This window comes from Lissotriton helveticus, chromosome 9 (genome assembly GCF_964261635.1).
Source record: "Lissotriton helveticus chromosome 9, aLisHel1.1, whole genome shotgun sequence".
NCBI classification, from domain to species: Eukaryota; Metazoa; Chordata; class Amphibia; order Caudata; family Salamandridae; genus Lissotriton; species Lissotriton helveticus.
In genome coordinates, this window is record NC_136070.1 from 1,218,175,320 (window position 1) to 1,218,201,691 (window position 26,372).

General features: G+C 47.1%; 1 protein-coding gene across 1 annotated transcript in view; it reads right to left on the reverse strand.

The window, feature by feature from the left end:
- PLXND1 (plexin D1) overlaps positions 1 to 26,372 on the reverse strand; it is a 383,087-nt gene that overhangs the window by 257,008 nt on the left and 99,707 nt on the right. The window contains exons 3-5 of the mRNA XM_078661693.1: positions 22,096 to 22,227; positions 20,197 to 20,297; positions 16,978 to 17,107 (exon numbers count right to left, since the gene is read on the reverse strand). Of these exons, the coding sequence (XP_078517819.1) occupies positions 16,978 to 17,107; positions 20,197 to 20,297; positions 22,096 to 22,227 (363 nt within the window). The remainder of the gene's footprint in view (positions 1 to 16,977; positions 17,108 to 20,196; positions 20,298 to 22,095; positions 22,228 to 26,372) is intronic.

The following is a 26,372-nucleotide window of genomic DNA, read 5'->3' on the forward strand; positions in this document are numbered from 1 at the left end:
GGGGGAGGTCCTCCAGGAACCCCGCCGCCACACAAGCGTTTAACGTTAGCCGAATTACATGCACAAGCGTCACAGCGTACGCCCAGATATCAGTCTGTTGCAGAAATAAGAAAAGCCCTTACCGAATGTGGCTATGATCCAGTCCCAGGCGAGGATAATATGGTTTTATATTCATTACGCGTGAGAAAGGTGACCGAGTATCTAGTCACCCTACCAGATATGAAAGAAGATCTAGACAGAATATATCGTTTCATCCGTACAGGGAATGATCCAGAAAGTATTAGTGAAGTCATGTCTCAAAGGAAAGCTGAGATCCAGCTCATGTTATTAAAGTTTCTGATTAATTGTTTAATACGAGAACAAGATTATCCGACCAAAGATCGAGCCGAAATGAAAATCCTGACAAGGTGGAGTGATAATATAGCCGAGGGTAAGCATAAGACCATCAGTAGTATAGAGAGTATGTACAAGAAGATTCGTAAAGAAATAATAAGGATACACGAACAACGCAAAGAAGCACGAGTAAGCGAGAAAGAAAGTAACTCTGATACTGAAGAGGTAGAGGACGAGAATCCCGCCAGAATAGCGTATGTAGGAAAATCTAGATTTCCAGACCGACATTCACGTCTAGACTACAAGAAAACTGTTCCTCATCCGGCACCAGAGCAAGGTTCTCTAGAACAAGTATTTCAAGCTACCGATCACATTCTGAAATCACGAATCGGTTATAGTGAGTTAAGTACTATGCATGAACAAGAACTAGTCCGATCAGCAGTCCGATGGATTACTGATTCTACCACTTTTCCAGACGAAATAGTGGCACAAATGTTTCTGAGAATGCCCCCAGCCGAGCAACGACTGGCGGGTATGTATATGATCCAGCACCTCATTACATTGTATGAGGATCAACATTCTGATCCAGGTCCGTTACATGATGTCCTGAACGAGTTACTCCAGTATAAATGGAAAGGTTTAGGTACCGATTTGATTAGTGTCATTCTAGAACAGCGCCACAAATACAGAACGTTTCTGAACCCACATTTTGTTCACGTCTCACCCCCAGAAAGTAAACCCTTTTACATAGACAGACAGAATCCGTTACGAGAAGTGCATCCAATTAAGACAGACGGTGGTGAAATGCAACGAGTGTTTGTTTACACCCCGATCACAAAGATGGAACTCTTAGAGATGAAAAAATTAATTCCCTGTCATGACAAAGATCCAGCAGGGTTCCACCGAGAATTAAAAGACATGCTCCGTATGGGAGAATACACGTATCCAGATATTATTAAAATGTTAAAAGTCTTGTTGCCCGCAGGGGTATATGAGAAACTCAAAGAAAAAGAATGGGAGGTGGGAGAGAAAAAGATCGATTGGGCAGTTCTAGAAGCCGAAGATAAGGCACGAGTACCAGGTACCGGTCTTGGAGATAAATGTAAAGAATTACCAGAATTATTAATACAAGTTTTGCCTAGGTTATTGACAACTAGAAAAGAAGACTGGGATGCAATCTCAGCATGTAAACAGAAACAAGATGAAGATATTAGTGATTATTATTCCAGATTTGAGAAATGTTTTACCATAAACAGTGGCCTCAAGACAAGTAGCGAATCATACCCTCATCTTTTTGTTACTAAATTAGTCGAGAATTCAAGTCCACAAATTAAAAACCGAGTTTTGAAAGTCGAAAGTACCTGGCAAGCTAATACCCCGTCCCAAATGTTACAGATGCTTCAATATCACCAGAATAGAATCAGAGAAGAGCAAGATCACGAGAGAAAACGTATGAAAGACACGAAAATGAAAGTACTAGTTGCACAATCTGTTCCTCAAGACAGTCAGAAGAGGGGACCAAATCAAGCCAGTCATCCTGCAGCTCCCGTTAAAGGAAACTGCAATTATTGTAAACAGCCAGGTCATTTTATAAACGAGTGTGCAGTTCTGAAACACAACATAGCTACCGGTAAGACTAAAGAAAGACCACGTCCGCCTAGACAAGAACAAGTTACACAGACTCCTCAGTCACAGAATGCACCACAGACAGTTACAACACCGCAGCCTATCGCTGCAACACAGCATGTTACACAGCAGATGTACCAGTATGCACAGTCTGAGTATCCAGAGTATCAGCCATATTCATGAAACAGCCTAGAGAGGGAGGTAGGCTTGCCTCTCATCGAGATACCTGTAGATCAAGAAGGTCCCTATGTTCACAGTCAAGTATTAGGGAAAGACAGAAAGTTTCTGATTGATACAGGGGCAAGTAGGACCACTATAAGTCACGCCGAAGTTCCAGGGGATCCGCTCTCAGGCTCTAGAAATGTTTCCCTTGGATTTTCAGGAAAACCTATTGTAAATGAAATATCAAAGCCAGTTACTCTAGAAGTAGGTCCATTGTCCCGCACTACTGACCTGTTACTTACTAAGTCATGTCCAGAAAATCTATTAGGCATTAAGACACTGAAAGAGTTAGGTGCAGTTATATGCTGTTCCCCAGAGGGAATACGATTGTTCCTACGTGACTTCAAGGGTCACTATGTATTACGAGATTTTGATCCGAGATTGTCTAATGTTCCGCAGCATCTATGGGCGCAAGGTCCAACTGTTGTTGGCTTTATGCAAATCACACCCCATCGTGTGACTCTCAAGCCAGGTGTAGTGTTACCACGAATCAGACAGTACAGATTGCCACCAGAGGCTGTAGCAGCCTTATCCAAAATTATTGACGAGCTCATCGCTCAAGGAGTAGTTGTAGAAACTGACTCCAATGTATGCAATTCTCCGATCATTCCTGTTATGAAACGTACTGATCCAAATGCACCTCCAGTATATCGTTTAGTGATTGACCTTCGAGAACTTAATAAATGTATTATTCCCCAGTACCCAGTTGTCCCAGATATCTCTTCCCTATTGACAGCCATTGATTCCGAAGCCACATTTTTTACAGTCATAGACCTCAAGAATGCGTTTTTCAGTGTCCCCATTCATCCAGACAGCCAGTTTCTTTTCGGATTTTGTTTAAATGGAAGGAGCTATATGTTCACACGCGCTCCTCAAGGTTTCACAGAAAGTCCTAGTATTTACAGTCAAGCACTCAAGAGACAACTAGACAACATTCACATGCCAACTGACACTGCCCTGCTCCAGTATGTCGATGATCTACTGATCACAGCCCGTTCTGAACGTGCTTGCGAGCCAGCATCACTTACAGTCTTGTATTTCCTAGCCGAGATGGGACACAAGGTGTCCCCTTCTAAGCTTCAATTCTGTGTCCAGCAAGTGGTCTACTTAGGACACTTACTGTCCAAGAGGGGTAGGCAGTTGACACCAGACCGTATCCAGTTAATAGCGAGTCTTCCTCAGCCCAAGACCCAGAAGGAGGTACGTGCTTTTATCGGCCTTACTTCTTATTGCAGACAATGGATTCCTCAGTATGCATTTCTAGCTAAACCACTGATACAGTTAACGACACAGGAGGCAGCCGTATCGACTGTCCTCCCTTGGACATCTGAACATACATTTAGTTTTAATGAGTTAAAGAAAGCCCTATGTCAAGCTCCAGTTCTAGCAACACCGCACTACAGTAAGTCTTTTACACTTTTCGTCACAGAACGCGAAGGTACAGCATTATCTGTCCTCACACAAGATCAAGCAGGACAATACAAGCCTTGTGCTTATTTTTCGAGCACATTAGATCCTGTAGCCCAGGCTCTGCCTGCGTGCCTTAAGTCAGTTGCAGCCACAGCACTTGCTATCAGACAAAGTGATTCCATAGTATTAGGACATTCCTTGACAGTACAAGTTCCACACTCCGTGGAAGTTCTTTTAAACCGAACACAAACTCAGCACTTGACAATTGCACGTTTAACAGGTTATGAATTGACACTGTTCCAGCCACACATAGAAATCAGACGCTGCAACGTTTTAAATCCTGCTACATTGTTACCATCAGTTACTTCGAATCCTGCCACACACGACTGTGTGGAAGTAGTTAACATCATGACAAAGCCAAGACAAGATCTGACAGATATTCCATTACCAGATTCCGACCTGACACTTTATGTGGATGGTTCATGTATGAGAACAAGTACAGGAGAACTAGTAGCCGCGTATGCAGTGACTACTGACACTGAAGTTATTGAAACACACCGTATTGACACCCTGTCTGCTCAAGCAGCAGAGCTAGTTGCTCTGACACAAGCCTGCATACACGCCAAGAACCTGAAAGTTAATGTTTACACAGATTCACGTTACGCATTTGGAGTCGTACACGACTTCGGAGTGCTCTGGCAGGAGAGAGGTTTCATGACTTCTCATGGAACCAAGATTCAGCATGGTCTCCTTATTCAGGCTCTGTTAGATGCCATACATTTACCGACATCCATTGCTATCATGAAGTGCAAAGCACATACGAAAGTTACTGACACTATTTCTCAAGGTAATGATCTAGCAGATCGCACAGCCAAGCTTACAGCACAGACACCAGACATTCCAGTTAATAAGACACCGACATACACTCCAGATCCAACTACCTGTATGACAGTTAAGGACCCCACTCAAGATGTCATAGATATCCAGTTACATGCTACTCCCGAGGAAATCAAGAAATGGTCCGAACAAGGAGGGGTCCAGACAGATCAGGGATGGGTAACAAAGGGTAAAGCCACTTGGTTTCTCCCCGACTCCATGGTTCAAGTCATTATCAATACCGCACATAGTCCAGCACATTTAGGAGAAAAAGCTATGTTAGACAGTATCCAGAATATTTGGTTCAACAAGCATTTACGAGCTGCCGCCAAGCAGAAAGTCCGTACCTGTATGATATGTTGCCAGTTTAATCCAGGTAAAAGTGTCCCGGTGGAACAAGGTGGATTCCAGCCCCCTGACCACCCTTTTGAAGTCCTCCAGATGGATTACATTCAGATGGAGCGATGTCGAGGTTTCAAGTATGTCCTTGTAGTTGTATGCGCTTTGTCCAGGTGGACGGAGGCATATCCAGTTCCAGACTACACAGCCGCGACCACTGCCAAGCAGTTGGTTCGTGAGTTCTTCCCCCGTTACGGACTCCCTAGGGTCGTATATTCTGACAACGGACAGCCATTCTCATCTGAACTCATGAAACACGTGTCCCTTTTGTTAGGGTACCAGTGGAAGTTCCATTGTGTACGCCATCCTGAAGCAGCCGGTCTCGTAGAGAGACATAATCAGACTCTGAAAATTCGAATTGCAAAGGTTTGTCAAGAGAAAGGTGTGGACTGGCTAGTAGCTCTGCCGGTCGCCCTGTTCTATATGCGCATGGTCGCACATTCCAGATCAGGTCTGTCCCCGTATGAGGTCGTTTTCGGCCGCCCCCCTAACATGTGGGGTACTCCTAGACCCCGAAGTATTACCGATGTTTCAAGTAATATGCTGACAGATTACCTAGCTTCCTTGATGTCTGCCCTCAACTCTTGTCGTTCACAGGTTGCCGCCGCATTTCCAGACAATACCGAGGTGGCACCGCATGAAATCGTTCCCGGATCCATGGTCCTAGTGCGAAATTTCGATCGTTCAAGTCCGCTGGAGCCTCGCTGGAAGGAGCCCCGACAGGTCCTCCTGGCCACCCGCACAGCCGTGAAGTTGGAGGGACGCAAAGGCTGGGTGCATCTTTCGCATATCAAAAAGTTTTATGGATTGAAACCAATTTCAAAGAACATTTCCGAGGATTTAAAGGACTGCCAAAGTACTATTCTTAAGGACTGTCCCGCAAAAGACAATGATACTGCACCCTCCCTGTTAGAGACAACTCCGCAACAGGAGTATAAGAAAAAGTTAAGGTCTAGTAAAATAAGTCAGCCAGTTTGATTGTCTAAGTCCTCCCCTAGGTGAAACGGTTAGACCGGTTTCTGACATGTATAAAATAGACCCCCATAGTGAGAGAGTTAGTCAAAACTCAATCCGATGTATCGTTTTTCTATGTTTCATATTATTTCTCAGTATTATGATTTCCTGCACCAGTTATGCGTTTTATCTGTATTTTTCAGTTCCTCATGTAAATAAGTCTTCTAATGTTACAGTAGAGCACACGTTTAGTGATCTGCCTCCTCATGAACTCTCTTACCGCCTTGCTATGCGTAACAATTCTTTTATCCGCAAGTTACATTATTCACACCAGACCAGCAATGCCACTAATTGTTGGGTGTGTGGTCGACTCCCCCCTTTCCAGACCCCGAAGGGAGTTCTGCCACTTTTTCCTTATCCATTTTCACATAATGGTTCGTGTGGAGCATGGTCCACGTTAACGTCATCTTCAACAGATATGTCTTTTCTTAACAGTACATGTTTCTCAGACAAGCAAGGTCTTCCCCACAGAACAGGGTTAGATCTAGAAAACGAAGTTTACAATTTAGGTAATTATTCTTCGAATTTCATGGTCCTGAATGTTCAGTCTGATTCCACTCCAGACTTACCTGCTATTTCAGTACTACCAGTCAAAGGCGAATTATGTGTTAGAAATAATGGTTCCGTACATGTAGGGCATAGTGATTGTACTACTATTGTCAAGTATAGTGACAGTAGGAAATCTATTTTCAAAGCTTCACGTCATTCTTATTTTATTTGTGGTCAGACCGCATATGTTCGTCTGCCCCTCGATTGGGAGGGAACCTGTTACATTGCCTCCTACTGCCACCTGTTTTCCTAGCTCCATCTGATTATCACAGAAACACACATCTAGTACACCTTAGACATAGAAGGGAGATTGAGTCCCCAATTGTCGATTATACTGAAACTGCTCTAGAACAGTATACAGATTTCAATAGAGGTTTCTTCTTCTTTATAGGACCTATCCAGAATAGTAAGCTAATTCGTAGGTTAACCAGAACCCTTGAAGCAGTAGTTAATGAGACTGCCTCTGCCCTAGGTAACTTAACTGAAGAGCAATCTGCTATGAGATTTGTCGTTTTACAGAATCGTCTCGTCCTTGACGTCATATTGGCCGATAGGGGCGGGGCCTGTAGAGTCATCGGATCTAGTTGCTGCATTTTCATTCCAAATAACGCGCCGTCTGTTTATTCAGCTATAACCAGACTCCATAAAATTGCCCATCTGTTACACCAAGATCCAGGCACCTGGACATGGTCCGGTTGGTTCTGGAATATAATTTCCGCTTGGGGATGGAAAGTCTTGTCCTTTCTAGGTATTGCAGTAGCGATCATATTCAGCTGCTGCCTCTGTATACAATGTGGCCCTGCGATTTGCGGCATTTGTGCTACCTCTTGTATTCCTAGTCCCAAGCCCCGTTCTAAATCCCGTTCCAAGAAAATTCGAGACGAGCAAATGATACTGTATGAAATGATAGATGGTATCATGAATATTGATGTTTCCTGATGGAAACGTAGTGACAAGGAGGGAATGTGGAAAAGTAAATTTTGCCATGTTCTGTGTCCCTACGTGTCCTCCATCATATGTTATGTGTGCATGATTAATATTGAATATGCTACTTACCAGTATGCATCTGTTCTTGGCATGTAGGGCTGCTAACATTCATATCTTAGCATTAGATCGCCGCCTAGTGTTGGGCTCGGATGATTGCACATTGTTGTCCTGGAAGAGTCTTCGAAGTATCCTGAGATAGGTGGCTCCTCCCCTGGACTACAGTGCGCATGGGCATCGGCTCCATCCCCAGATTGTTTTTCGCCATTGTGGCAGAAGATGGAGTGAAAAGTGTAAAGGATGTCCATGCTAATGAATAAATACAATAGTATATCTGCAGCTGCGACAGGCACCGGGGAGGAGGGCGGGCGATATGAATGTTAGCAGCCCTACATGCCAAGAACAGATGCATACTGGTAAGTAGCATATTCAGTTCGAGGCATGTGGGCTGCTAAATTCATATCTTAGCATAGAATACATAGCAGTCCCTCCATCAGCGGCGGTTGCCCGTGCCAGCTGCAGAAACCTGAAAAAGTGTCTTCAGAACAGCCTGTCCTACAGCAGCTTGCTGCTTGGAATGCACATCAACACAGTAGTGTTTAGTAAAGGTGTGTGGTGTAACCCACGTGGCTGCTCTGCAAATATCCTCTAAAGGAATGTTCCCTAGGAAAGCCATGGATGCCCCCAGTTTGCGTGTGGAGTGCGCTCTGGGGGGTATTGTTAAAGTGCGCTTTGCTTTTTGATAACATATCTGGATGCATTTAACAATCCATCTGGCTATCCCTGCTTTGGAAATCGGGTTGCCTTTGTGTTGTGGTGCGAAGGCAACAAAGAGTTGTTTTGTTTTTCTAAAGGGTTGTGTTCTGTCTATGTAGTACATCAACGCCCTCCGTACATCTAAGGTATGGAGCATTCTTTCCGCCACCGTTTGCGGGTTTTGAAAGAATGCTGGTAAGTCAATAGTTTGGTTTAGATGAAACTGTGACACCACCTTCGGAAGGAATTTGGGGTTAGTGCGTAGCACTACCCTATTTGGATGGATTTGAATGAATGGCTCTTGGATTGTGAGCGCCTGCAGCTCACTGACACGCCTCAGAGACGTAATAGCTACAAGGAAAGCTACTTTCCACGTAAGGAACTGGAGTTCACACGAGTGCAGTGGCTCAAATGGCGGTCCCATCAGTCTGGTGAGAACGACATTGAGGTTCCACACCGGAGCTGGCGGTGTTCTTGGGGGAATGACTCGTTTCAGACCTTCAAGGAAGGCTTTAATGGCAGGCACCCTGAAGACAGAGAGGTGCTGCCTGTTCTGGAGATAAGCCGCTATGGCGGATAGATGTATCCGAATGGAAGTGTACGCTAGATTGCACTTGTAAAGATGCAACAGATAGCAGATGATGTTGGGGATAGATGCATCTAGCGGGTTGATGTCATTGGCTGTACAGTAAATGACAAAACGCTTCCACTTTGCAGCATAGCATGCTCTAGTAGTTGGTTTCCTCGCCTCCTTGATGATGTGCATGCACTCCGGAGGTAGTTTAAGGTATCCAAACTCTAGGACTTCAGGAGCCAGATCGCCAGGTTGAGCTGTTGTGGATCTGGATGCTGAATGTCTCCATGGTTCTGCGTCAAAAGACTGGGCGTGAGGCGCAGTCTTTGATGCGGCACCACTGAGAGTTCGAGGAACGTGGTGTACCAAGCCTGGCGCGCCCACGTTGGAGCAACCAGGATGAGAGTCATCTCGTGCTGCCTTAGCTTTCTTGCGACCAGCGGTATTAGAGGGGCTGGCGGAAAAGCGTACGCAAATTTGCCTGACCAGTTCATCCATATCGCATTCCCCTGCGACTGTGGGTGAGGGAACCTGGCGGCAAAGAGTTGGCATTTTGCGTTCTCTGCTGTGGCAAACAGGTCTATCTCCGGATGACCCCACTGCTGGAAGTACGGGTGGAGAACAGATGGGTGTATCTCCCACTCGTGCATTTGATGGCTGTATCTGCTGAGCAGATCCGCCATCTGATTGTCCTTTCCTGGGAGGTGTTCTGCCATGAGGAAAATGTTCCTCTGAATGGCCCACTTCCACATGCTCTGAGCCAGATGAGACAGCTGTGGCGAGTGGGTGCCTCCCTGCTTTTGAATGTAGTACATCGCGGTCATGTTGTCCGTCCGGACTAGCACGACTTTGTTGCACAGATGTACAATGAAGGACTTGAGCGCCATGAAGATTGCCATCAGCTCCAGATAGTTGATGTGCATCTTTTGTTGCTGCGTCGTCCATAGTCCCTGCACTGTGTAAGTGAGCACATGAGCTCCCCATCCCTGGAGAGATGCGTCCGTTGTCAGGACAATCTGCGGCACGGGCTCTTGGAACAGTCGGCCCTTGCAAAGGTTGTGTGGAGTCCACCAATGCAGAGAGTCGTATGCCCGACTGGTAACCAACACTAGGTCTGTCAATTGCCCACGAGCCTGCGTCCACTGATTCGCTAAGCACTCCTGGAGCGGGCGCATATGTAGCCGTGCGTGAGGGACTATGAAGATGCAGGAGGCCATCATGCCTATCAATTGCATGAACACTCTCGCTGGAAGCGAGTGTTGTGGCCTGAACTTTTGGATCAGAGCCTGCATGCTGTCTATCCTGACTTGGTTTGGCTGAGCCATGGCCGTCAGGGTGTTGATCGTTGCACCTAGGAACTGCCGGACATGCGCCGGCTGAAGATGCAATTTTGGGTAGTTCAGGGAGAAACCCAGATCGTGAAGAAGGTGAATTGTAGTCGACATGTCTGCGGCGCACTGTTGCTCTGACTTGGCTTGCACGAGCCAGTCGTCTAGGTAGGGGTAGACATGGATGTTCTGCCTCCTGAGGTGCGCCGCTACTGTCGCCAGACACTTGGTGAACACCCTCGGGGCTGTTGTGACTCCGAAGGGTAGGACTTTGAACTGGTAGTGCCTGCCTTGAATAGTGAACCTGAGGTATTTCCTGTGTGACGGGTGTAGTGGAATGTGGAAATAAGCATCCTTGAGATCTAAGGTTGCTAAGAAGTCTCCCTGGTTTAGCAAGGGAAGAATCTGTTGCAGTGTAAGCATGTGGAAATGTTCTGATAGTATGTACAGGTTGAGGGGACGTAGATCTAGAATGGGCCTGAGAGATCCGTCCTTCTTTGGAATAAGGAAGTACAGGGAATATACCCCCGTGCCTTCCTCCCCCACCGGCACGAGCTCGATTGCTCCCTTTTGCAGCATCACCACTACTTCCTGCTGCAATAAGAGCAAGTGCTCTGCGGACATAGGCCGTTGCCTTAGCGGGATGTTGGGTGGAGTGGACTTCAACTCTAGGCAATAACCATACTGGACTAGTTGTCGCACCCACCTGTCTGTGGTGATGTTTCTCCAGACGGGCAGGAACTGCTGCAGTCTCCCCCCGACAGGTGTTAGGTGGTCGGGGGGCAGTGACAGAGAGTCACTGTTTGCTGGGAGTAGAGGTGCGGGAGCTGTTGTTTCCTCTGCCGCGACCTCTGTTGCTGTTATTCCTGTAACCTCCCTTGTTCTGTTTAGTGAACGAGGATTGTGCCCCACCTTTTGCGAACTGGGATTGTTGACCCATTTGTCCTCTGGTGACTCCACGTGCACCTGAGCGACGAAAATTGCTGCCACGAAACTGTTGTGACTGTAGGGCCCCCATAGACTTAGCAGTTTCTGTGTCTTTCTTTATTTTCTCTAGGGTGGTGTCAACATCCGGACCAAACAGACTATCAGGATTGACTGGCTGATTAAGAATTGTTGTCTGAATATCCGGTTTAAACCCTGAGATGCGGAGCCACGCTTGTCGTCTCAGCATAACGCTAGTGTTGATAGCTCTAGCAGCTGTGTCCGCAGCGTCAAGTGCACACTTGATGGCTGCGTTTGAGATTAGCTTCCCTTCCTCAATAAGCAGTTTGGTGCCCTCTTGGAACTGTGGAGGCAGGTGTTGTACAATCTGTTCTAGGGTGTCGTAGTGCGCCCTATCATAACGCGCCAAGAGCGCCTGTGTATTGGCGATGCGCCAAAAGTTTGATGCCTGTGCAGCTACTCTTTTGCCCCCTGCCTCTAGCACTTTGGATTCCTTATCCGGGGGAGGAGCTTCACCCGTAGTCTGGGAGTTGGCACGTTTCCTGGCATTGGCGACCACAAGAGAGTCCAGTGGCAATTGTCCCCGAATGTATGCGGGGTCTGCAGGTGCAGGTCTGTACTTTTTTTCAATGCGAGGGTTGACCACTCTCGCTCTCGTAGGCTCCTTAAATATGTCCCCAGCATGCTTGAGGACTCCTTTAAGCATAGGCAGTGTCTTTACTGTCCTTTCAGAGACTGAAAAAGTGTCGAAAAGGAAGTCTTCCTCAACAGGGTCGGCATGCATGTCCACATCGTGATTGGCTGCCGCCCTTTCGAGTAGGGCATGAAAACCTGCTGAATCCTCAGTCGGGGATGCCCGTGCATTAAAAGGCTGCGGGTCCTGCCCCGCACCTTGGGTGTTCTGGTCACCAGTGTCATCATATGAATCCGGTTGCACATCAGGTTCATTGATTGGGAAATTGTACTGCTCGTCCTCATCATACCCCTCACCCGCAGAGTGTTCTGGGGAGGGAGTAGGGCTCCGTCTCGGAGGAGGCTGGATTGGTTCCGTGAGGCCTGAAGCGTCAAGGGGCACCCTCTTCTTCTTTAGTGGGATGACATAGGGGTCCACTGGCTCCGAAGTGATTTTCCTCTTATAGAGGGTCAGTTTGCCTGTGTCAGCGTCGATGAAATGCTCCGAATCGTCCTCGGATTCGAGTACCTGACGTGGAAGTGGGCCAGTCGGTGAAGAAATCACCTGTTTCGGTGCCGATTTGGTTGAAAATGCTTTTGGCGCCTCCTTCGGCGGCAAAATAAAGAGAAGTTTCCCAGACGGCTTCTCTGGAGTGTCTTTTCGCGGCTGCGTTGATGGTATCGGAGCCGACGGGGCAAAGGCCTTTTCCCTGATTCTTTTCAGTGATTCGGCTATGGGGGACGGCACACTCACAGTTTGTGTCGGCGCTGACGAGGATGGTCTGATTTTCCCCTCGGATCCGACGTCCTTGTGGGCCTTGTGCGTTTTGGGCGCGGATCCCGTCTTTACCGCCTCCGATTCCTGCGTTCGGGGCACAGACTTCTTTCCGTGTGCCGGCGTAGCCTCCTTGGAGCCGACTTTGGCGGGTTTTGACGGCGTCGTAGCCGCTGTCCCGTGCCGACCATCTTTCTTGGAGGACCCCTCCTCTGGCGTCGGTTTCGATTTCGCAGCATCGGAATCGACGGACTTCTTCGACTTCTGCGGACCGGAGGTCGACGGAGTCGATGGGGTAGCGGGCACCGTCGGTTTCACCGGCACGGCAGCCATCTTAGGGACACTCGAGTCCTTAACTTTCGGTTTCGTTTTCGGGTCGGCCATTTTAGGTGTTGTCGATCCCGATGGTTTCGGTTTCGGTTTCGAAACAGTCTGCCCAGCAAGTAAGTCCGTGGCCGGGCCCGAAGGCGGGGCTGTGGCTTGCGGCAACGGGTCTTGGGTAAGGCCGACAGGCGATCCCGTGTCCCGGTCGGTATCCTCGTAACCTTCGGGGCAGAGCTCGTCCGCTGAGCTATCCGCCGCGGCCCCATAAATCTCATCGTCGTCTCCTACCTCGTCGACGTATTCAAGGCCTTGACCCGCGACTCCGTCGCCGTCTCCCGGATCCGCCTCGACCTCCGTCTCGGGTGGGGAGATTTGGAGATGATGACCCTGGTCCTCTTCGTCTTGGTCGCCGAAGATGTTCTCCGGATCCGGGGCCGCTTGTTTAGCTTCCATGCGCATCGCGCGCCGAAGCTTGAGAGTCTTCTTCGAGCGGAACTGTGCACACAACTTGCACTTGCCGTCGTCGTGGTCAGGCGAAAGGCATTTGTTACACACGGGGTGTAGATCGATGTGTGGGTACTTGGACCCACAGAGCGGGCAGTACTTAAACGGGCTCCGCTCCATGTCCGAAAAGGCTTGCAGTCGTGTCGCGATGAGAAGGCCTCAAAGTTCCGAGAGCGAAGAAAACTCCGCTTATTCCGGCTCCAAGAGACGGAAGACTCGAGACCGTGCGCAGACAATACCGACGCAAGAAAATCGAGGCCTTTTGGCCGCTAAAAGTTAGTTTTTCTTGGTTCCGACAGTAAGACGTCGAGACCACATCCGAACCCAATGGCGGAAAAAAACAATCTGGGGATGGAGCCGATGCCCATGCGCACTGTAGTCCAGGGGAGGAGCCACCTATCTCAGGATACTTCGAAGACTCTTCCAGGACAACAATGTGCAATCATCCGAGCCCAACACTAGGCGGCGATCTAATGCTAAGATATGAATTTAGCAGCCCACATGCCTCGAACGCATATGTATTCCCCATGTTCGATTAAAGACGCAATTACAGTTGTGTCCATCTCTAGTATGTCAGTTTCCAGTTCCCGTGAATACTACGAATATCAGGCCTCTTTAAAGTTACATTGCCACGTTTCTCAGTGTACACGTTATTCCATTGTAAAGTTCCCGTTTCTAGGCCTCAAAAGGGCCTGGACACCAGATTCAGCTTCTGTCTCCTGAGCCTCGCTGAGGAGCGATACAGCCCCCACCTGTATCCTCGACCCTTCACTTACTTCCTGCCTCACAGTGCCCGGTTCAGCCTGGCTCTGCCTCTGAGTCTGCCAAGAGTATGTTATGATTCCAATTATCAGTTAGTCCTCCTTCTCTGCATTCCTAAGCTACTGAATCGCATCAATAGTTACCATCATAGTCTAGCCTTTGTGTCTCCATGTTGGAGAAATACTGTATTAATGATCATTTAATATTCTTCATCACGCACTACATGTAGAATAATGCATGCTCCAGTCTTAGAGTCTGTTCGCCTTTACCCCGATAACTTTTGGATTCTATCAACATGTTCTCTAAACATCAGATACTAGATACTGCTTAGGTACATGTCGCCCTGACTCTCCAGACTTCAGTCTCTGCTCCTAGCACAGAGTTCGTAGCCCCCAGCTTCTTCTAGTAACACGTCATTGCCAGTTTGCGCGCACCATTAGGTCAGAGGTCCCGGCTCCTTAGGTAGCCCCCTCCATGTTTCCGCCCCATTCATGACATATTCTGTTACGTTTGCATCACATGTCTATGTATACGCCTCTGTTACACCTATTTTCACCCTTATCTTTCGCGACTGCTATTGACCACACCCACTGCTCCGCCTATCGTATGTATTGTAATGCAACTGTTTTAGTATATATGATCGTGTATTGTTATTAAATGTTAGCGCGCTCATCCCAGATCCAGCCCCGGCAGCTGCCGGGCCACGCTAGTCCAATCCTGTCCCCCCTGCCGGGCTCTGCCATCCTATTCCTATGCAGGTTGTCCTGTTCCTGTCCTTTATGCTGTAATAAACCTGCAAACTCCTACTACCTCGAATCTTGACTCTTATTTATTGAGCTGTCTGTTATTGCTATGCCTAGTCAAACCTAGATCCGGTATTATTTATTTATATACCACAATGTGGGAAATGGGTGCGTTGATTTGGGTGGAATTGGCGATTCTGTGCGCAATCTGACCCAGTAAATATGGATCTGTTAGGTTATTGCTCATTCAATGCAGATTAACTAGCATTTGCACAATACTAATTGGGTGTTACCACACAGTACCAGTGTTTGCGGGTTCAGCATTTCCACCAGTACCATAAAACTTTTAATCAGGGCCTTTGTGATTTGTAGGAAGTCACTTAGCCACAGTCACTGAGCCTTGAATTATATATGAGAGGAGTCCTATGAAAATATTATATTTCTTGGCACCCAAAAAAGGAGGAAATGCCTAATTTATTGTAGATTGTGGCCTGCTTTGGCCAGGTGAATAAGGTATATATTCTTACTGAGCAGAGAGAAGGCCTCTTATATCACAAGACACCAGGGAAAGAGCTCATTAACTTATGGCAACACATAATATCATTTATTTTTATGTCATCTGCTAAGACTAATGTAACTCCACTGTTCACTTCCACCAAGAACAATGTGTTGCTTCAGACTTTGAGTACATTCTGTCTCAGTGTTTGATGTTGGTCCAGTGGTCTTGCAGTTCAACTGTTAAAGCAGATGTGTGCGCATGTGCAGAAGCCACTAGCTGATTGGATGGCAGAAGAGTGACCTTGCCTCATTATCCCCTATTGCGGGGTTCCAAGCACAGAATAATAAGACAAATGCACACGTTAGATACCGCATGATGCCATATGGGTATTTGCCTGGTACCCAGGTGCCACCCGGGATCGGCCACCAGGTGCATTGAGGCCCACTGCCTTTCGCCTGGTGTTGCTCTACTGCTGACTATCCTTACCAGGCTGGAATGTTTTTCCGCTTTATTTCTCACACTTGGAGTGTCTGAGATTAGAGATGTGCCCCCTGCGACTAGAGGGTTCAATGGTACGGCCGAGTGTAAGAGATCCGTTCACCTTGAGGTTCGCACTAGGAAGCCATACATGGGTGGGATCAGAAACCCTTGCATTTTTGATGCTGTCCTTGGACCTGTGGTGGCGCCACATTGATTACCTATTTCCTTATTTCCTTAGTGCATGCCTATTGCCTTGTGGTTGTATATGTGTGGTAAGCAGCCGATAGAAGGAAGTCGGAGTTCTACGCTAGTGTGTACCGCTGTATGGTGGTGTGCATATGTGTTGGTAGGCAGTGGTTTACAGAGTTCTGTGTGAGATGTTTGGTAGGAGGTTGTGTTAATGTTAAGTGATGCTGGGGCCCCACGGCAGCCATTTAATACATATCTGAGCTGTGTTGGCGTTGGGCGCTTTGCTCTGTTCTAAGTATACTGTTGAAATAACCTGTTCAGCCAAGGTCAGACTGGCCTATCGGGCAATCAGGCAGTGCCCGTTGGCTGGGCTGAGAGATTAGTGTGTGGGCTGGTTTAATGACCAGATGGGCCGGTTTTAACTGTTGAGTTCTCTTTCATTACCATAAGCATTGCCTGCAGCAAACACAAATGCATGCAGTCTCCCATACCTTGCAAAATACCCATACCCCGTGTCCAGGGCCGGACTGGCCGTAGCAGGCACCAGGCGTTTGTCAGGGTGGGGGACAGGTTTGGACCCCGGGGGGGGGGGTCGTTTTTGTTACCGGGTTCCGGTTTTAAATCGGCCCCCTGTAACAAAAAGCGGCCAAAACCGGCCCTGGCAAACCGCTCTGCTGCCCCCACCCCCAACTGATTTAGTAACAGGGGCTCTTTTATTTTGGTGCCTGGGCCTATTTTTTGACAAAGTCCGACCCTGTGTAGAGCATCAGAGCATACTGACAATCGAATATAAAGCAGAGTAATTGATAGCAAATTGCATTAAGATCTAGGTTTAGAAAGTCATCACATGGCCATCCTACATGGAGGGGCTGCTCCTACAGTCTCCAGAGCAGGAAATATTTACAAATATTGATTACACATCCTGTCCTTGAGTGAGGGTTTTAAACATGAGAGGCAGGACTCTGGGGCGGTCCAGGTACAGTTCTAAGGATGCCTGTAGGGGGCACACTTACTGGCTTTTCCACGTCTATGCTGATTTCACCAGGAATGATGGTCAGTGTCGGGCAGCGTGTCGGTCCCTCGCTGATACCAGTCCAGTACATGGGCTCCCTCGAGCGGGGGCACTCCTGCTGCAAGGAACATCTAGAAGATAGGAGAGCACTGTTTAATGAGGGGTGTGAGGGGTTCAATGATAGGACTGAAAAGAACACCAACAAGGAAGCATTCAGAAATGGGTGGGTCATGAAAGATCCTTGAGCATCACTTTACATCCACGTCACACACTCTCCATGTATGACATCACTTCCCCTAAGTGTTATATGGCTCCTCATTTAGTTTTATTGTATTTAAGCACGCACACATGATCAGAGGGCTTTTCTTAAATCACAGAGGTAAACCTTGGGGCCGATTCACAAAGTAAATCTGGTTTACAGGAATTCAAAAAGAGGTTTCTAAGAGTATGCCAGGAAAACATCGATGGTTTGCAGCTGTACCCAGGCGCAGCCAGCACAAGTGAGAGCGGTGGGGCAGGGAGTGGCTGGGTGGGGGAGGGAAGTCGACAGACGACAGTACAGGCAAAATTCAATAAAATAAAAAATCCACTTGCCTTGCGCTCGCCAAGCGCAAGGTAAGTGGTTTATTTATTTTTTTAATTTAATTTTACCTATCCCATCGTCTGCCAACTCCCCCACCAACCCGCCTCTCCCTGCCCTCTGCTCTTACCTGTGCCTGTCGCGCCTGGCTGTACTCCTGTAAAACATTTGTGCATTTGCGCATGCAGCTATGCAAAGTGCTTTCCACATGTACAATTGTACACAGTGTACAACTGTACACAGGGAAATTCCATTGCATTGGTGCAATAGCACTTTTTTATTCTCCACAGTGAAAGTGTGGTACCCATGGTGAACCCTGTTCCCCGATACCCGCACAATTCTGGAGGTGCTTCCTTCCTGTTCACACTCTTCAAAGTGAGCTGTTCATCCCCTGAACTGAAGGAAATCTCTGCCTGTTTCCAGGGTGAGAATGTCAATAACTACTAACTGTTGGTAACCCCAAACCTTCGACTACTGCCCTCCCTAGTACTCCCAATCCTGGCCCCTGGACTAGTATTTACTCCTGCACAATTTTACACCTTCAAAGGTATTATTGTGAATGAGGAGATTGATTTACGAGTGAAGGCTCACCTTTTGGGAATTCTTGTATTCGTAAATCGAAATCAAACTTACACGTGTAAATGGCTTCGCATGATCAGACCCAATCAATTTAGCAAACACAAAGAAGCCGTGCAACACAAGGAATTAAAAACAAAACAAGGCGCACAACCGACAATTAAAGTCGAATTTAAAGGAAAAGGACCAGAGCCACATTTCCAGATCAGTAGTGGCCGGTGTCTCAATAGAGTGGCAGGATGGGGAGATTGGGCGGACGGATGACAATACAAATAAAGAAAAACATAAAAAACACTAACCTGCCGCTGCATCGTCCGGCAACGTAGCTCGGGTAGGAGAGAGCTTCAGTGCGCATGTCAGTTTTGCCATCCTGAGACGGCCGGCCAATCTGTCATGTGCACTGATAACAGTGCAAAACAATCCCCCTAGTGCCTGTCATCCCCCTGGCCGTGCACCAATCCTCGGGTCTGAGGGAAAAATAAAACGATAACAAACAAGGGTTGATTATCATTTTATTTTTAATTTTTGTTGGCTGCTGGCAGGGGTGGGGGGGCGACGCTCCTCCACCATAGCGAACAGGAGAGCAGCTGCAGTACTGGATGACCCTTGGTGGAGGGCAAGGGACCCATTATGATGTCGGGTGGATTGCCCCCGCCAGGCTGGCGGCAGCCACCGCCAGCCTGGCGGGGGCAATCCGCCCGACATCCACACTTGTTTTTCCCCCGCCATATTAGTATGGCGGGGGGTACCTCGGCGGACGGAAAGACCGTCCGCCGCTTTTCCGCCCCGGTCACCTTGCAGCCGGGGCGGAAAAGGAATAATATGGTGGCGGTGTCCATCAGACACCGCCAGCCATAATATGATGGGCATTTTCCAATGCCTTTCAGTGGCTGCAATGCCGCCACGGAAAGGCATGCGGAGACTCCCTGCGGTGGCCCGTTGCGGGCCCCCTGGGAGTCCAGGGGGTACGGGGTGCACATGGGGGGTACCTATGGGACCCCCCCCGCATTTCAAAGTGCAACATGGCAGGCACCTCGCCTTGCCTGTTATGTTTTGCTTTGAAATGCACAACGTGCATTTTTACCATTGCGGCGAGCGGCGCTCTCTGCACCGCCCACCGCAATGGTAAAAATACAGGATGCGCCCGCCACTGTGGCGGGCGCATCCTAATTGTCAAGGCGGGACCGCCGCACCTATGGCGGGCTGTCCCGTATTGCACTGGGATGGCGGGCGGACTAAGTCCGCCCACCATCCTAATGGACCCCTATGTTATTTGCCGTGCCACTCACAGACACAAATGCCTTCTTTTGAGTCCACAACGACTTTAGCAACTCACCAAAGAAATGTTCCTGCTTGTAAACAGATTTGCTCACATAGATGTTTCCATGTCAGTAAATCTCCCCCTGTGGGAGGGCAGTGGCCATTCCTGAGGGACACTGCCCTGGAAGTTTGAGAGCACTTCTTACACATGATACATTTGTTGGTATTCATAAACTCCTCCTCAACTTTTCTCGTCTTGGAAATAGTCAGAGATTTACACCAAACATGAACAGGTATAAATACCTGTTGGTGCCAAAAAGGGAAAAGCAACACCCCCAAAACTAGTGAACGTGCAGGGGAAAGGGTCTCTCCAGAGGGAAATATTTTAACTCTGGAGAAAAATATTGACAAGCACATTTGCATGTGCTTCTTTTGCTGTTGGAGATATTTAAGCAAAGGATTTTTCTTTTATTACAAAAGGTAATAACACAACATCAGTGTGATGCGGTAACCCTGTAGTTTCAGATGTGTGACGATTTATGAGTATCAGAGCCCTCAAAGAAGAAGGAAGTAGTTCCAATTCAAGAGAACAACTCATGAAATAGGCCACAGGGACCTCCCATTTAAGCTACTCCCTGTCAGGCAGACTTTGACACATAAGTCTTACGCAACTCTATTTGGATCAATGACACAGGCCGGGAAATTCACCTCTGATATTGATAATCATAGACCGGTTTCAAGATCTGCATAATGGAAGGGAACTGACAACATTTTATTGAAAAAGTGTAAGAAAAAGGGACAAACCTCGCCTCCAGGGTGCACCATCCGCAGTGGGCGTCTGCCGCTTCCAAGCACTCAGCGCAGGTGGAGTGCTTCGCACAGTCTGCCACTTTCACACGGCTCATCTGTAAGTCAGAACAGCACAGTAAGTCCCACTGTCCCAAGACAGCTGGGAAGGAAGACCCTTGATTCACGGAGTGAAGAAGCAGAGGCAGATCTGATGATGGCCAACACTCTCCGCACAGACACCATCTCAGTTATTCAAAAAACAATGCAAACCAGAGCCTGCTAGGCCAAGTCTGATACACCCACTAGAGGAACATCCGGGACTGCCGCGACAAGAGTTGAAATGTCCATCCATGGCCAACACTCTCCGCACAGACACCATCTCAGTTATTCAAAAAACAATGCAAAGCAGAGCCTGCTAAACCAAGCCTGATACACCCACATGAAGAACAATCTGGCACTGCAGCAACAAGGGTAGATATGGCCAACACTCTCCGCACAGACATCATCTTAGTTATACCCAAAACAATGCAAAGCAGAGCCTGCTAAACCAAGCCTGATACACCCACATGAAGAACAATCTGGCACTGCAGCAACAAGGGTAGATATGGCCAACACTCTCCGCACAGACATCCTCTCAGTTATACACAAAACAATGCAAAGCGGAGCCTGCTAAACCAAGCCTGATACACCCACATGAAGAACAATCTGGCACTGCAGCAACAAGGGTAGATATGTCCATGGCCAACGCTCTCCGCACAGACATCATCTCAGTTATACACAAAACAATGCAAAGCGGAGCCTGCTAAACCAAGCCTGATACACCCACATGAAGAACAATCTGGCACTGCAGCAACAAGGGTAGATATGTCCATGGCCAACACTCTCAGGACATACACCATCATCTCAGTTATTCAAAAAACAATACAAACCAGAGCCTGCTAGACCAAGCTCGATACACCCCCTAGAGGAAAATCCTGGGACTGCAGCAACAAGGGTAGATATGTCCATGGCCAACACTCTACGCAAAGACATCCTCTCAATTCTGCAGTAATCAATGTAAACGAGAGCCAGATGAGCCCGATTCACCCATTAGAGGAACATCCTGGGCCTACAGTGACACGGGCTGGTGGATCCATTGCTAACGCTCTCTGTCCTGCAGACACCATTGCAAGCCAGGGCCGGCCAAACTCAACGTGGCCCAACCTTGTAGACTACAGCTACCAGCTTGCCAAACATATAGCCATGTTTAGGTTGTGGGGTTATGTTTCCAGTTTAGAGTTAAGTATGCATATTTGGTTTTGGGTATTTATTTAAAGCTTCGGGTTAGAGCTTAGATTTATGGTTATAAAGGAACAGCTCAAATTAAGCTGAATTTTGGAACTGGCGTGTAGACTTGGGGTTGTGAATTAGGTTCAGTGTTACAGAGCTTTTAATAGCTTTAAGGCGTGAGGTAATGATGCAAAGTAACATGTTCACTTAAAGCATATTGGGTCATGGTTACGGTTGAGCTTAGGGGTAATGGGTTATTGGTTTAGGGTTGGGGCTTAGGTTGTGGTTATAAATTTAGAGATACAATTAGAGTAAAGGTTGGATTTGGATTATAGGATTATGGGTACGAATTAGGTCCTGCGTTCTAGAGTTATGTAGGTGTAGATTAAACAGTGAGAGCTTAGGGTAGGAGTTATTAAATTATCAATAGGTTTAAGGTTCAAGAATACACTGAATGGATTTTAGTTTATGGTTATAGTTCAGTTTAAGATTTTCGTTTAAGTTCAGCGTTAAGGTTTAGTTTCATGGTTGTAGAATTAGGGTGACAATTCATTGGGCCTTCACTGGACCATGGTTGGCTAAACACCCCGAATAGCTGTCTCCGCAAATTCCAAGACACTGGGGTCCATACATGGGGGTCCATACCTGATGTGATGTCATCATGTAGAGGTAGTTGGAATCCGAGGGATCAAACTGCATGACATGATGGACTGGCTGTCCTGGGGCCACAGGGATGGGCTTGGTGTTCACAACCGACATATTGTGATTCAAGTTGATCTGTTGAAGAAGAGGATACCAACATGAGACCAAAAATAGAGTTTGCTGGCAACTGTATAAAGGCAATTGAACATTTCCTTTCCTAACGTTTCTCTGGCTGCTTCAGTCTCGTTTTTCCTTTCCTTACTCTTTCCATCACTCTCTTTTCCTCATACCTCCTCTCTCTCTGCTCTTCTGTTTGTATTCTAGTCTCTCTCTTTCTCTTTGCCCTACTCTATACTTCTTTTGCAACAGCAGTCATATAAATGTAGTATTATTATTAATATACAAACTGTCATGGAAAGAGGACATTTTGGAAAGCTTTTAGATCTGGCTCCCCTCCAGCTGATTCTCCGAAAATGTATTTTGGTCACTCTGAGACTTTTCGATGATTTGTGAAGTTCAAACAAGGGACCGAGAGGTCGGAAGCAGTTACCAGTGTGGTCTCAAAAGAGCTCTTTCCAATTCAAGCCTTGCTATAAACTTTTTATTATTGGCTAGCTCAAAAACTGCTGAACAAATAAATACTCATTAAACTTGGATGACAAATGTTGGCACCTTTTGTATGCATGTGGAACTCCCTGGAGTGCTTTAAAAAGTATTTTACATAAAAGACAACATAAATCACATGCCCAAAGGAGAAAATAGCTCTGTACATTAATAACTGGAACTAAAACATAGCAGCTGTGAGCTTTAGAAGTGTGCAGATTGTAAGAGAGCCCTTGAAATACACTGAAGTTGACAAATGCTAAACCTAGAGTAATAGGCCAGAATATTTGACATTTTAGTTAGTGGTACAACTTTAATTCCCTCTAGGGTCCACCACACCCAAGGCCGGACTGGCCAGGCGGGCAATCGGGCAATTCCCCGGGGGGCTGGACCCTTGGAGACCCGGATTCAGCCTCTAGGAATGGTGGTGCTCATTACCGATCACGGCCGCAACTTGAAAGAGTTGCTTTTATTCCAGCGCATATTAGGACGTCTGCCCATGCGGGCTGAATTTTTTATTTTTGCCAGGGCTGTTTTAAGTTTCCAGTCCGGCCCTGACCACACCCATTCCCCCTAAAACATAAAAATTCTAGTCATAGGACTAGGAGTGAAATTTGGATGCTGTGGGCTGATTTAGATTTTGGCAGAAGAGGTACTCTGCCACGAGTGAGGTGGAGATCCCAGTCTACCAAACTGATGGTCGCCAGCTCTGGTTAGAGTTCTGTGGAACTTCATGTTTCTGCCAGAGATGGCCCGGAGGGTCTGTCAGTAGAAGCCCAACACCAGCGGCCCGATGGACTTTGTTTCTGTTCAGGATCATTAGGAAATGCCTGGTGGTAGTCAACAGAAAACAAAATGACCACCACACCCTGGGAGGAAAATTCTCAGGGGCATATTATCAAGTGATATATCGCCGCTTTCTGCTGCATAATTTGCCTTTTTAATGCGGAATTTTGTCAACCTGCTGCATGATTTAGTCCTGCATTGCTGCATAATTCTGGACCGGGGTCGGTAACCCAGCAATGGTTTGTGACCACACACAGCATTGATATATTCCATTGTAAATTCCAAAGAAAAGGGTAGCGCCTCTTTCACACCTCTTCTAATCTCAAATCATAATTGATTGCCAAAGCCTTGGTACGGAAAGAATTTCACAACTCACACAATGGTATTGATACATAGGCAAACACAAGGGGATGATGGACGGACCGCTGAAACTTTCCAGACACTCACCCCCAGTCACAGATCTGGGTTGAATCCATCATCGTTCTTTAGCTCACTTTACTACCTCAGTTCAGACCCAGCAATATGCAAATCAGTCTTGACCCTGTTCCTCATGGGAACAAACCAGCCCAAACAACCAAGCCAGGTCTTCCCTGAACAGGAAACAAGCATCTAGGTGGTTTGTCCTCAGTCACATGCATTTTGTTGCAATAGAACAACCAGTACTTAGAGCTCACTTTGTGGACTTCCACCCCATGAAGATCCTGTTTCTTGGAATCAGGAGCAGCGGATGTCTTAGGGCGCAGATGGAACTTTAACTGCAGAAGATCCATTCTGTAGGCACAGGTTTGGGTAAAAGGAGCCGGGGATATGGAAGTTTCCAGGGGATGACCCGGAGGTGGGAGACTTGGTGGATACTGAGAAAATCATCTAATGTCTGCATTATCGGATCCTATTAAAGCGTAAGTGCGCTTTGCCCAAAATGAGATTGTGATATACGCAGAAACTACCGCATCCCAGGGATATTTAGCTGCACAGATGTTGCCAGGTGCAACCTGGATGAATTTGTGTGGAGGAAAACCTAGAGTATTTCGAAATCTTCACCTTGGAATGGGGGAAACGTGTGCTATTCCTGCATTATCCGCTCCGTGTTTTACTGTGTTCGCAGCTACCCTGGGGGCGGAGCATTCATTGGAGTAGGTGCACTCTCCCGGTCTGCACCGTGAGCATCTTTTGAAAAGTGCACCGAGGGCCGGCTCTAGGGCGGTGCGATCGGTGCAACCGCACCGGGCGTTGACTTGGGGTGGGGCATCATTTTCGAAAATCTGTATCATCATTTTAAAAGCACCTGCTGCCTCGTTCCTAGCCTCCAGCAACTTTCAGACATCAATTAAAATGTCAAGAGAAGTCCCATGATTAATCGTCTTCCTGGAAAGAGACAGGAGGTTTGTCTAGTGGAAATTTTGACTTATCTTAAGGTAGCGCAGAGGGTTAAAATGTCTGCTGCTAAGAAAGTGTACCAAGCAGATAACAAAGTGCATATAATGTAAATAGGTCAGTGGGTTACTGCTGCTTTTGTCAGAGAGCTCCTTTTTGCCTAGATGCATCAAACTGAATTGCATTCGCAAACGGTGCGAATCGCAAACTTCGGCCGTTTGCGAATGCAATTCATTGTTTTGGGATGCTTCAACCTTTTTTGCTTTTTCGCAATTTAAGAAATCGCAATTTATTTGCGATTTCTGAAATTGCGATTGCATTTCAGAAATCGCAATTTTGCGTATTCTTAAATGCAATGCATTATTATTTTTAAATTGCGAATTCGCAATTTGGAAGGGGTAAATTAGCATGAAGTTGAACTTCATGCTAATTTACCTAAAACTTTCAAACATGCAAAAGTTACATATTTGAAGGTTTTAATTTACACACACACATGTCCTTGGGACATGTGTGTGTGTAAATTGATCTTAAAGTTCAATTTCAGGGGTGCAGGGAGGGGTTCTATGGACCCCCCCCCTGCACCCTTGAAATTGCATTCACATTTTGCGAATCGCAATTTGAAATTCGCAAAATGTGAATGCCTTCCCATTGATTCCTATGGGCCTTTTGGCCCATAGGAATCAATGGGAAGGGTTTTCCTTAATTGTGATTCGCAAATTGTGAATCGCAATTAAGGAAAAATACCGAATCGCACAAAAAATTGCGATTTTTTCATGCATTGCCGTTTGCGATTTCTACATTGAGATTCCTTAATTTTCGCAATTTAGAAATCGCAAACAGGAACAATGATGCATCTACCCGAGAACCCTTAACAATGATGTTGCGTTTTAAATTCTGAATATGTGCCTTTCCTTATAAGAACTTTAACTATATTGCCTACCAGTAGCGATGACATGCCACTCCTACACTACACCTTGTAGTACTGTCCAATGTAACATTTCCTATGCACTGATTTACTCACATATGATTGTCTCTGTGCAATGTGTGTGTGGTATAAAGTGCTCTGACACCTTACCCTGGTATGAGTGGTGCTATAAAACTAAATGAATCTGAGAAACAGTGGTTATGGAAACTTATGAGGCACTGTTAAAGGGTGCTAGTGAGGGAATCCGTGGCAGAAGTGGTCATTGGTGGGGGGGGGGGGGTGGGGGGTGCCAACAGACATTGTCGCACAGGGCACCACCAGCGCTAAAGAAGGCCCTGATGCACCATGTCGCAAACAGTGAAAGTGCGCCGTATGTGTAATACAGGCCCTGGGCGAGGAGGTACCCAAACATCAGAGCCGCGAGGACAGACTAATGGCAATACAGCGCTATACACATCTTTTTTAACCCCTTCGATGCTGGCCCGTTTCCGCCGCTGTGCGGTAAACAAACGAACAGGGCGGGGCCGTGACGAACCCCAGCCGTCATCCGCACACGAGCACCGCGGAGCGTGACGGCTGGGGTTCGTCACAA